Consider the following 13,031-nt stretch of genomic DNA (forward strand, 5'->3'; position numbering starts at 1 on the left):
ACCTTTCCAAAATTTGCCTACTTATCTGCTCTTCAGCGCCTCAAGAATACTTCCCATAGAGAGATGGTTCTTTCCTTTTGCTGTCTCTCACCTACACAGACTCATTAGATGATTTCTCCATGATGGTTATTAATCCTGCTCTTGCAACATCAGGTTTCTAATGGCCACAACATTGAAACTCCAAGTACTGATCCATGCTCAAAGGTCATCACTTTTGTTCTTAATACTTCTCACATTAAACACATTTCAACTCATCTAACTGACTGCATTTATTCTCTACCCACTGCCTATTCTTTCTCACAGTTCCTCTGCACATTGCATCTACCTTTTCACCAGCTACTCTATCACCTGATCTAACATCATCCTTGCCATCCAGACTCAGTCCTTGAAATGGAGCAAAGTTACCAAATAACAATAGGTGGCGAAGCTGGCATGGAATTATATTTAAGATTAGGTTAGTGACTTAATCCCGTTCTAGCGTTTTCACAATAGACATCCACAATAATATTTCTCCAAAATATTTTGCTGCAATTCTGTTACAAGGATTCAAAGTGTGCCAGGGATATATTTCAAAATTGAAGTTTTTTTTTTAAAAAGCTGTTTTTTTTGTGTATAAAACCCTATTGGATAAAATTAAGCATGACTGTATCAGACAGCAAGCTTTACATTTCAACACAGATGCCATCAACTGAAGACAGATCTTAACATTTACCAAGGATTACAAACTCTCTCTGTACTCACTGATGTTGTATCTTTAATATACAATTTGATGGAAGATATTTCACAGAAGTGATATACTTTATAGTCGCCAAATAATTGATACTAGAACGTACAATCATCATAGCGAAGTGGAGCTAAGAGACAGGTGTTTAAAAGAACAGATTAAATTAGTTAATGAAAAGGCAAATAATTAGTAGTACAACCATCAATCCCAGGAAACATTCAAACAAGATTTAATAGTCTTATTTATAGAGCAATTTTCACACAAATAATGTAATTCAAAGTGTTTTACAATGGGGGAAAAGTGCAAACATGAAAATAAAACTTTAAAAATTAAAAAAAAAAGAAAATAAAAGACAAAAAGATGTTCATTAAAAGAAAGGTTAAATAAATAGGCTATGAGGTAGCATTTAAAAGTGTCATCTGAGTCTGCATCTCTTGTAGCTTTTTTTTTAAGATATTGAATTCCACAATTTAGGTGCATGGCTCAAAAAACCTGATCTTTTGAGGGAACTTGCTTAAATTTAAGAGACTGGAGGATGAAGACCTGAGAGCTTGAGCAGGATTATAAAATAAAAATGATTCTGTGGTGTACTCCAGTCCCAGATCATTGACAGCATTAAAAACAAGGGAAGTTTGAAATAAATTTAAAAAGATAAAAGAAGCCAATGCACAGTAGCTAGGACCAGAGTGATATTTTTCCCTCATCCTGGTTTTTATTAAAAGTCTAGCAGCAGCATTCTGAATGAATTGAAGTTGGTCAATAGATTGCTTTGTATAAGAAACTAGAATTGTGGGAGATCAGAGATCCTGGAGGTTTTAAAAGCTAACTCTTAGTAAAAGGAAGGGGCAAGCGTAAAGACAAGTTTTAACATCAAAATTTTATAAACTGGATCTTGGTCATATCAGGAGACTGGGTTAACATCCAATGCAAAATTGTGGGCAGATGGAACCAGCTCACTGGGCAATTCTGTTGGCATGGACAAGATGGGCCAAAGGACATGTTTCCATGCGGTATGAAGCTATGGCAAAATAGTAATTTAAGTACTGATGAATTTGAATTTGCATTATGAGCTTGATTTGAGGTTTGTTAACTTTGTTCTGAATTGCAACTTTTTATTTTGAAGGCAGATCCCCAGTAATCTTAAAGAAGAAACAATTGAATTGTTATTTTAAAATCTTCGTTAGGTCACTTCTGTACATTCAATCCCTACCTAAACACAATAAGCCACAGGATTTTTCCCATCTGTGTTAGGTTTATTGAAGCCACCTTTGAAAATGCTGCCAGCATTTCAGTCAGTCAGATGTGCTAACAGTGGTTTAAGTTTACTAACAGCAATTCTTTGTTGCATACGGAACCAGTTTATAATTTTTCCCCCTACAACTTAGATATGCTGAAGGTAAAACTTAACGATGATCCTTCATTTTTGTTATTGGCAATGATTATGGATGTGCCTGTTCAGAGGAGTAGCAAATTCTTTCTCTCTCAGAGCACGGGAATCTCTGATGCCTATAATTAAAATGCAGATGTTGGATCATTCAAACTTGTACCAGATGAATTATGAAGAAACAAAGAACAACCCCATGTTAAGAAATCATTAGAAGTCTTTTCATTAATAGTGTTAATTTTTGTTTTATTTTAACTGACTGATGCAGTAAAGTTATCAGTAATGGACATTTTTATAACTATAATTTGTACAACTCATTGTTAAAAGGCTGTTACTGACATAAAATTGTTTCCATTTGTGCAAAGGAAACTTGACAAAACTTTGAAAATTACACCTTCAAGCAAGTTATTGGTTAATAGTTACATTTGCTTCTATGCCTTTCCACACAGTTTCTCTCTATCCTTCCCAAAAAAGGCTGCTTCCCTTTGTAATCAAGTATTTTTCAAGCTTATTTTAAAATCTGTTCGTTATTGAAGTTTATTCATGGGATGTGGCATCACTGGCAAGAGCTACAGAATTATGATTGAAGCATTCAGGTTGAGCACAGGAAAGGTTAATTATTCCCTGCTGTTTGGCTAGTGAGGAGATCAAGGTATAAATTTAAGCAACTGTATCATGCGGCTTTACAAAGATGATGGCCTAAACTGGTAAATTTTCCAAATTAAAAAGCAATGTACTATAGTTTGAATTAGAAAAGTTAAACAAAATGTTGTGCTCACTGCAACTAATAAAAAGTCCCGTAACAGCTTTTGTAAAATAGATCAAAATTTTGATCAGACCAAAACTGATTAAAGAATAAAGCAAAACTAAAATGTGATGAAAGCTCATCAACCTGAAATGTTAATATTGATTTCCAGCAACTGCCGAATCTGTGTCTATGATAATACTGCATCTCTCACTCTCCATAGTTGTTGTTTGACCTGCTGATTATTTCCAGCATTATCTGCCTTCATTTCAAAACTAAAGAGCATGATCTTGTCAGTGACAGAACAGAACACAAATGGACGAACATCAGTGCAATGGAAAGGTGAACCAAATGTGACTTAAATGCACTGTCCAAAGACAGGATGCTTCTAAAAACATATGATGACATACTTTCAAACTTACTGAAAGAGTTGTCTCCCCCCCCCCACTCCCCCATAGAGTCACATTAAGTATAAATAAATGCAGAATAGGAAGAAGAATAGATTCATCAACATCATCCTTCAATATCTAATCTCCAGAAATATAGCAGCCATTCCTTATCAGAATAGAAATTGCAACCAAGTGTCAAAATACTAATTTGTGACCAATATTCTGGATTTGTTATTTATTGTACTTCATTTTTTTAAAGTGACAAAATAATATTTCAGAATGGAAGAACTAAATAGATCAATTTTATCATTAAAATATTATTCATCAATTATTAACAAAACTGTTATATCTCAGTTTTGTTACTGGAATAAATAAACTAAATCTAAGATATGTACTATCATAGCACAGGAGCTGTGGGACAAAACAATTTGGGTCATCATCCTCTCAATATTCAGCTGCAATCAAGATCTGGGGTTCAAAATCTTGATTGCAAATGACTAGGCACAATCAAGAGGCGCAGTCAAGTCTTCTCTTCCAAGCAGGCTCAAGAAGTTGACCTCAGATCTCATCAGGCCTATGGCTGGGTCATAAGCCTTGAAGCAGTGAATTACTGGCATCAGCTGTGCAGTATTTGCAACTTGGATACTGTGGGGTACAAGGCTGGGGTTTTAAAACTACATTGTCCCGGTGGTGCTCGACAAAAGAGCTTTGCACTGGGCATTGCATCATCGTAGTGTCTCCGATATGGAAATCACATTATGGTTACAGAAGTGAGTCATGCCTGCAAATGCCTTGAATTCCCAACTGATGTAATTTGATCCAGTAATAGTCGCACATGTGATTTATTTTCATCTTCAGCACTATGCAGTCCAACTGTTGGGCAAACATTCATTTTATCGATTCATGCAAAAAAGAATGATATTAAAGAATAAAGACATTGCTGTAGATTTAATAATAAAAATTGAAAAACATTAACACAGTTAACTGCTCTTGTTGAAATGGCAGTTGATTATAAATTCCCAGGCAGGAAATCTCACAGAATGACCTTGTCGACCTTTTGTTCAAATCTTGCTAAAAAATGTAACTGTACATGAAAGTCACTAACAGTAATTAAAAAATAAAATGGTCAGCAACTTTTGATGAAGGAGAGATATCTATCAATTGTCAATAAACAAATTGCTGGCCAATTTATCCTGCTCCACTGATGGTTTCATAAAAAATACAATTCCTTATTATCTTTTTAATTTCATGGATTTGCACATTAATTGTGCACTAATCATTTGAAAGGAAGCTTCACTTATTCATTCGGGGGATGTAAGCCACCATTTAATTTCCCATCTTTAGTTGCCCTTGAGGTGATGGTGAGCTACCTTCTTGAACCACTGCACCCCTTGAGGTGTTGGTATACCACTATGCAGGTAGAGAAAGAGTTCCAGGATTTTGACCCAGTGAGATTTAATGACAACCACTATGCTAAATGATTTGAAAACTATTAATGTATGCTGATCAATCTCCTTTGCAGAACGAGAAAGCATGAGCTCATTCATGACATTTCTCCTGTTGGTTTCTTCGTATCTTCCAATTCCCTTTGCCCCTTTGAAAGTCTTTCTCTATACCTTCTTTGATCCAGAATTCACAAGCTAATTCACATTTCATCTCGGATTTTTCTGTTTATTTTTCTTTTGTTAAGGAGGTAAAACATTTGATCTTGTGGGCCGGCAAGCTCCCAACGATTTGTTGGTTGAATACTCAAAGGCCTGACTAGAGTGGATGTAAAGAAGATGATTCCATTAGGAGGAGAGTCTCAGATTTGAGGGTACAACCTTAGAGTAAAGAAACATCCCTTTAGAACTGAGATGAAGAGGAATTTCTTCAGGCAGACAATAGTAAATCTCTAACTTTTTTTGTCATATATGGCTTTGAAGGGGAAATCATTGGGTGTACTTCAAGCAGATTCTTGATTTATAAAGGGGTTAAGGGTTATGGAGAAAAGACAGGGGAATGAGGGGAATGGAATTGAGGGAAAAAAATCAGCCATGATTGAATGGCAAAGCAGACTCAATGGGCTGAGTGGTATAATTCCGCTCTTATATATTTTATAATCTTATGGATTTATTGACCATATGGGACAAACTGTTTAACAGGCACCTTCAAAGTCTGAGTATCACTCTCAGAAACCCATCTCAAAAGTTGATGATTGTCTGAAAAACCTAGTACATCCATTTGAGTGATTTTGATGGTTGCTATTGCAGGTTTGCTACTGGAAATTTCTGAGCACCAAGATCCAAAGCTTCTATGACCACAAAATGGATTTTCCATCTCTGTCTCGAGGCATTTGGTTGAGTGGTGGGGGGGGGGGGGAGGTTAGGGAAGAAAAGACAATGGGGAAGAGGGTTACCATTGGGAATAGGCTAAGAATTGGAGCTTGGGAGTTTGTCAATAAGTAAGAAGTTGAAAGTTACCTAACATAAGGATTGCAACTCGAACTGGGTGAGTGGAATGGAAGTTTCAGTGCTATGTGGCTGAGGTGCAAGCTTTTTGGAGGAAAATGGGTAGCTGAGGTAGTGACAAGCGAATGGGCTTGGCTCTAGTATGGTTGAGTAAAAGTACCAGGAGCAAAAGAAGCAAGGGACAAGGCTTATGTTATGGAAGGAGTCAAGAATAAAGGGGGAATGGGAGGAAGCTGGAAAGTGGGGACCCAAAAGACACACATGGGATGTTTTAAAGGAATTACCAGCAAACAGTGGTTTTAAACCTAGTTGTCCTGGATTGCAAAGTAAGTATCATCTCAGGGTAACTTGATCAGGACTCCACATGGTGTTTTGGAGGAAATGACCACTGAAACGATGCACCACTGATGTGGAAATTGCACATTGGAGCAGTACTTTTGCATCTAGTTTAAAAATAAATTCAACAGATACCGAGGAACTGGAGGAACGCAGTGAATCAGGCAGCATCTATGGAAGGAAGTGTACAGCTGATGTTTTGAGTTGAGATTCTATGACTTGAAATGATGAGTATCCATTTCCCTCTATAAATGCTGCCAGATCCACTGAGTTCCTTCAGCTCCTTGGTGGATCACTCCAGATTTCCAGCATCTGTAGTCTCTTGTATCTTCAACAGATATAACCTGGGATTACAAGTAGATTTACTTAAACAGGAGATGTTAAATTAATATCTTGTTTGTTCTTTCAAGTGATCATAAACAAACTCATTGCATTATTTCACAGGGGGATTATCATTTTATTCTGTTCAATTTGCATTTGCCATTTCCTGTAAAAGCAATTACTTGATCCTGTAGCTTGCAGGATCCTGCTGTGTGCAATTTGCCCACAGTATCTTTGACAATATAACAATGGTTGCCCTTCAAAAAATTTCTGCAGCTAGTGGAAAGTGCTTCTGAAAGATACTAGAGAAATCCAAACCTTGCTTAAAGATCTGCAGTGCTGGAAGGGTGTGTGCCCATGTTTCAGACACAGAGCTCCAAAAGTGCAAAGCAGCTCTCTATTTTTAAACAGACTTCTGAACAATAAATCCTTGGCAATGCAACTCCAGTCTGGTGCCTGTACATTGCATTAAAATAACTTGCCCGAGAACAGGTGCTGCAAGGCAAGTGCTGTTTTACAAGTTATTCCAGCATACAATGCAGGTGGTTCTTCAGCCCATTGTACCTGCCCTGACCCCTTTAAAGAGTTATCCAATAAATCCCAGGACCCCCCTCTAAAGTCAGATTTTAAACTTTCGTTTTGAAAATGACTCCAGAAGCCATCTCCACCCATTTTTCCCCCCACTTGTTCCAAATTATTTTGATTGACTGTCTACTGTAAAGATGGAAGCCACACTCAGGTTGGAGGAACAACACCTTATATTCCCTCTGGGTAGCCTCCAACCTGATGGCATGAACATCGACTTCTCTAACTTCCGCTAATGCCCCACCTCCCCCTCGTACCCCATCTGTTACTTATTTTTATACATACATTTTTTCTCTCACTCTCCTTTTTCTCCTTCTGTCCCTCTGAATATACCCCTTGCCCATCCTCTGGGTCCCCCCCACCTCCTTGACTTTCTTCCCGGACCTCCTGTCCCATGATCCTCTTGTATCCCTTTTGCCTATCACCTGTCCAGCTCTTGGCTCCATCCCTCCCCCTCCTGTCTTCTCCTATCATTTTGGATCTCCCCCTCTCCCTCCAACTTTCAAATCCCTTACTCACTCTTCCTTCAGTTAGTCCTGACGAAGGGTCTCGGCCTGAAACGTCGACTGCACTTCTTCCTAGAGATGCTGCCTGGCCTGCTGCGTTCACCAGCAACTTTGATGTGTGTTGTCTAAATTTTAATCTTGTTTTTACCTCCAGGATTTTTTTCTCATTAACCTTAAAATGGTTCCTCTGGTTATCTAACATTCTCCTTTGTAATATCTTCTTAATCTTAATGGTTGTAGGCTAATTAATCTCACCTTTCTCATCTCTCCTTGTCACTGAACCACCACATTCCTGGTATCATTTAAGTAACATACACAAAATGCTGGAGGAACACAACAGGTCAGTCAACAGTAAAGGAAAGATGAGACAACATAGCGGTCCAAGACCCTTCATCAGGACTCACCAGGTGTCCTGATGAAGAGTCGTGGACTGAAACACTGGCTCTTTATTCCTTTCCATAGATGCTGCCTGACCTGCCGAGTTCCTTCAGGTGTGTTTGTCTGTGTCTTTTATTCTGTACATTAGTATGGGTGGAAGTCAGGAACAGGAAGGGAGCAGTTACTCTATTGGGGGTATTCTATAGGCCCTCTGGTAGCAGCAGAGATACAGAGGAGCAGATTGGGAGACAGATTTTGGAAAGGTGCAAAAATAACAGGGTTGTTATTATGGGTGACTTTAACTTCCCTAATATTGATTGCCACCTGATTAGTTCCAATGATTTAGATGGGGCAGAGTTTGTTCACTGAGTCCAGGACAGATTCCTGTCACAGTATGTGGACAGGCCGACTAGGGGGAATGCCATACTAGATCTAGTACTAGGTAATGAACCGGGTCAGGTCACAGATCTCTCAGTGGGTGAGCATCTGGGGGACAGTGACCACCGCTCCCTGGCCTTTAGCATTATCATGGAAAAGGATAGAATCAGAGAGGACAGGAAAATTTTTAATTGGGGAAGGGCAAATTATGAGGCTATAAGGCTAGAACTTGCGGGTGTGAATTGGGATGATGTTTTTGCAGGGAAATGTACTATGGACATGTGGTCGATGTTTAGAGATCTCTTGCAGGATGTTAGGAATAAATTTGTCCTGGTGAGGAAGATAAAGAATGGTAGGGTGACAAGTGAGGTGGAAAATCTAGTCAGGTGGAAGAAGGCAGCATACATGAGGTTTAGGAAGCAGGGATCAGATGGATCTATTGAGAAATATAGTGAAGCAAGAAAGGAGCTTAAGAAGAGGCTGAGAAGAGTAAGAAGGGGGCATGAGAAGGCCTTGGCGAGTAGGGTAAAGGAAAACCCCAAGGCATTCTTCAATTATGTGAAGAAAAAAAGGATGACAGGAATGAAGGTAGGACCGATTAGAGATAAAGGTGGGAAGATGTGCCTGGAGGCTGTGGAAGTGAGTGAGGTCCTCAATGAATACTTCTCTTCAGTATTCACCAATGAGAGGGAACTTGATGATGGTGAGGACAATATGAGTGAGGTTGATGTTCTGGAGCATGTTGATATTAAGGGAGAGGAGGTGTTGGAGTTGTTAAAATACATTAGGACGGATAAGTCCCCAGGGCTTGATGGAATATTCCCCAAGCTGCTTCACGAGGTGAGGGAAGAGATTGCTGAGCCTCTGGCTAGGATCTTTATGTCCTCGTTGTCCACGGGAATGGTACCGGAGGACTGGAGGGAGGCGAATGTTATCCCCTTGTTCAAAAAAGGTAGTAGGGATAGTCCTGGTAATTATAGACCAGTGAGCCTTACGTCTGTGGTGGGAAAGCTGTTGGAAAAGATTCTTAGGGATAGGATCCCTGGGCATTTAGAGAATCATGGCCTGATCAGGGACAGTCAGCATGGCTTCTTGAAGGGCAGATCGTGTCTAACAAGCCTGATAGAGTGCTTTGAGGAGGTGACCAGGCATTTAGACGATGGTAGGGCAGTGGATGTGATCTATATGAATTTTAGTAAGGCATTTGACAAGGTTCCACATGGTAGGCTTATTCAGAAATTCAGAAGGCATGGGATCCAGGGAAGTTTGGCCAGGTGGATTCAGAATTGGCTTGCCTGCAGAAGGCAGAGGGTTGTGGTGGAGGGAGTACATTCAGATTGGAGGATTGTGACTAGTGGTGTCCCACAAGGATCTGTTCTGGAACCTGTACTTTTTGTGATTTTTATTAACGACCTGGATGTGGGGGTAGAAGGGTGGGTTGGCAAGTTTGCAGACAACACAAAGTTTGGTGGTGTTGTAGATAGTGTAGAGGATTGTCAAAGATTGCAGAGATACATTGATAGGATGCAGAAGTGGGCTGAGAAGTGGCAGATGGAGTTCAACCCGGAGAAGTGGCAGATGGAGTTCAACCCGGAGAAGTGTGAGGTGGTACACTTTGGAAGGACAAACTCCAAGGCAGAGTACAAAGTAAATGGCAGGATACTTGGTAGTGTGGAGGAGCAGTGGGATCTGGGGGTACATGTCCATAGATCCCTGAAAGTTGCCTCTCAGGTGGATAGGGTAGTTAAGAAAGCTTATGGGGTGTTAGCTTTCATAAGTCGAGGGATAGAGTTTAAGATTCGCGATGTAATGATGCAGCTCTATAAAACTCTGGTTAGGCCACACTTGGAGTACTGTGTCCAGTTCTGGTCGCCTCAGTATAGGAAGGATGTGGAAGCATTGGAAAGGGTATAGAGGAGATTCACCAGGATGCTGCCTGGTTTAGAGAGTATGCATTATGATCAGAGATTAAGGGAGCTAGGGCTTTACTCTTTGGAGAGGAGGATGAGAGGAGACATGATAGAGGTGTACAAGATGATAAGAGGAATAGATAGAGTGGATAGCCAGCGCCTCTTCCCCAGGGCACCACTGCTCAGTACAAGAGGATATGGCTTTAAGGTAAGGGGTGGGATGTTCAAGGGGGATATTAGAGGAAGGTTTTTTTACTCAGAGGTTGGTGCGTGGAATGCACTGCCTGAATCAGTGGTGGAGGCAGATACACTAGTGAAGTTTAAGAGACTACTAGACAGGTATATGGAGGAATTTAAGGTGGGGGCTTATATAGGAGGCAGGGCTTGAGGGTCAGCACAACATTGTGGGCTGAAGGGCCTGTACTGTGCTGTACTATTCTATGTTCTATGTTCTATTTCCAACATCTGAAGAACCTCTTGTGTTTATTATTTAAGTAAATCGCTTCATTTCCAGTCCTTGGACATCCTTTCCAACGTAGGATGCCCAAAGTTGGACACAACATTTCAGCTGAAACATGCTCAGTAATTTATAAATATTAGAATAACATGTCCCTGTATGAAATTACTTTGGCAAGCACAAACGAATAACAGCAGCATTCCTTCCTTGTCCAGGGAATGCAATGCCACACAAATATGTACATACCAACAATTTTATGGTGCACTTTATAAAGTAGCAATTACACATATGTGCAAAGAGTGACATCCTTATACTCTGAGAATATGATTGTATACTTGTCTGGCGACTGACTGATGCAGCAGACTGGAAAAGCTTCCTTACACAGCTGGACTCTAAATTTAAAACCAGCCCAGATATGGGATGAAGCTCTGTTGTCCAATGCCTTTTAGGGTTTAGTTTAAAAGCATCTGGATAATTTCACAACCCAGCGCTGACGAGATAGAAATCAGGAGAACATATCCTGTAGTTGAACCAGGGTGTTGGGAAATGTCCTGAAACTCTCAGGTCAGTGCATTTGTGGATGTTTTTATAAATCTGACAAAGCTGGAAATGCACTGAACTGTAAGTATTTGGGCTCGGAAGAGGTGCAGTGCAATATCAGTGAAATAACAGGACTTTAAATCTTGGATTATGAGAAGAGTTTGCTGGAGCATGGAAAGCTAGGAGGTGGTTTTTATTGAACTTTTGAAATAAATTGATTGAATAGATGCTAAAGAACTTTTACTATGGGTAGGGAAGCCTAGAACAAGTCAATGTTAAGAGGAAAGCATCTGGGAAGGATATTAGAAAATTTATAGACTTGGTACATAAGTAATCTGTAATTTTACTTAAACTTCTGGCTTTGTAACATATTCCTCTAGAAATGTATCCCAAATCAGTTCCTTGTTTACACTTCAAAGCCTTATTAAATAATCCTGTTGCATTTAGCATATTATGTCACCTTGTACCCCCAAGACTCCTTTCAAACTAACTCACATAGACCTTTAACTACGAGCATCACACAAAAAATGCAAGAGGAACTCAACAGGCCAGCCAGCATCTATTGACGAAAAGCACAGTTGACACTTCGAGCTAAAATGTCGACTTTTTTTTTCTATAGCTACTACCTGGCCTGCTGAGTTCCTCCAGCAGTTTGTGTCTGTTGCTCGGATTTCCAGCATCTGCAGGTTTTCTCCTGTTTGTGATTAGACCTTTCACTACCATTGCTTTACATTACATCCTCTCATTTCTGTACTGAAAAATGAAATATGACATATATAAACTCAATTGAAATATAAGCCTATTCTTCAAATCAGTTAATGCTATTTCTTTTTTATACCCCCTGAATCATCGTCTTCTGCGTCTTAAGAGGGTCTGTTACCTTGGTGACTGGCAGCTCTTTGGATTTAGATTCAAAAAGATGCTCCAACTTGGATACATCCACTTTCACAGGTTCCAGTTGGGTCCAAAGTGGTTCCTTGCATCGCTTCCGATTTTTAAACTGCCAGTCAATTGGTCGGACTTCATTCCAGAACAGCCTAATGGTTTTCTTTTTCTTAATGAAAGTTGGCTCACCCCTGGATGGGTGCAGTGACCCAGACGGTTGATGCAGGCCTGTAGGTAGAGGTGGGGGTACCAACATACCATGTACTGGAAGAGGAGGTGGACCATGCAGTAAAGGGGGTGGTGGAGGGGGAGGCAAGCCCATGAAAGAAGGTGGGGGTGGTGGTGGTGGAGGAAGTATTGAGTCACTAGAACTAAGCAAGTTTTCCATGTCCAACACATCCACGTCGTCCTCCTCTTCCAAATCTGTGAAGTCTATGTCTTTGATTTTTAATTCCCGAGGATTGGCCAATAATTGATCCCAGATGTAATCAGATTCCTTTTTGGGTTGTGCAGTCATTTTATCCGCAGTCTTAGTGGTTGTTTCACAGTCAGATGGCGCAGGTCCTTTGCTCAACTCCCCACTGTTAAACTTTTCAGTGAAAGCTTTCACACTGCCTTGGTTCTCCAGATGGTCAACCTCCATTTTCTTCACATTGCCCTCAGTAGCTTGCTTGTTGGCCTGCAGAATGGAGATCCGACTGGCCAGACTCGCAAGGGACTCTTGTTTCTCCTCTTGCTTCCCAGGCTGTGTTTCTTCACTATCATCATCTCCACTTTTGCTCTGTGCATACAACATGTCCAGCATGAACCGTTTGTTATTGAGAATGTTGCTGCATTGATCATTTACACTGACATCCTTAATGCTCTGCATCCATTTACCTGTTGTCCAAAAAAGAACAAACACCAGGGGTTACAATTTAGCAATGGGAGATTGGTACTGTTGACTACTATATAAAGCTGTACCAGAAACCCCACTGCTGACTATTAATGAAGATATTTAAAAAACTGATATTATTTTGCTGCATAAAAAGCTAGATAAGGCA

At 40.1% G+C, this 13,031-nt stretch overlaps 1 protein-coding gene across 5 annotated transcripts in view; it reads right to left on the reverse strand.

Moving 5' to 3' along the window:
* fhod3b (formin homology 2 domain containing 3b) overlaps window positions 1-13,031 on the reverse strand; it is a 591,169-nt gene that overhangs the window by 76,691 nt on the left and 501,447 nt on the right. For all 5 annotated transcript variants that reach the window (XM_063069714.1, XM_063069715.1, XM_063069713.1 and 2 more), the window contains one exon: window positions 11,984-12,867. In XM_063069714.1, coding sequence (XP_062925784.1) covers window positions 11,984-12,867 — 884 coding nt within the window. The remainder of the gene's footprint in view (window positions 1-11,983; window positions 12,868-13,031) is intronic.

Source organism: Mobula hypostoma, chromosome 17, assembly GCF_963921235.1.
Source record: "Mobula hypostoma chromosome 17, sMobHyp1.1, whole genome shotgun sequence".
In the NCBI taxonomy this organism is placed as follows: Eukaryota; Metazoa; Chordata; class Chondrichthyes; order Myliobatiformes; family Myliobatidae; genus Mobula; species Mobula hypostoma.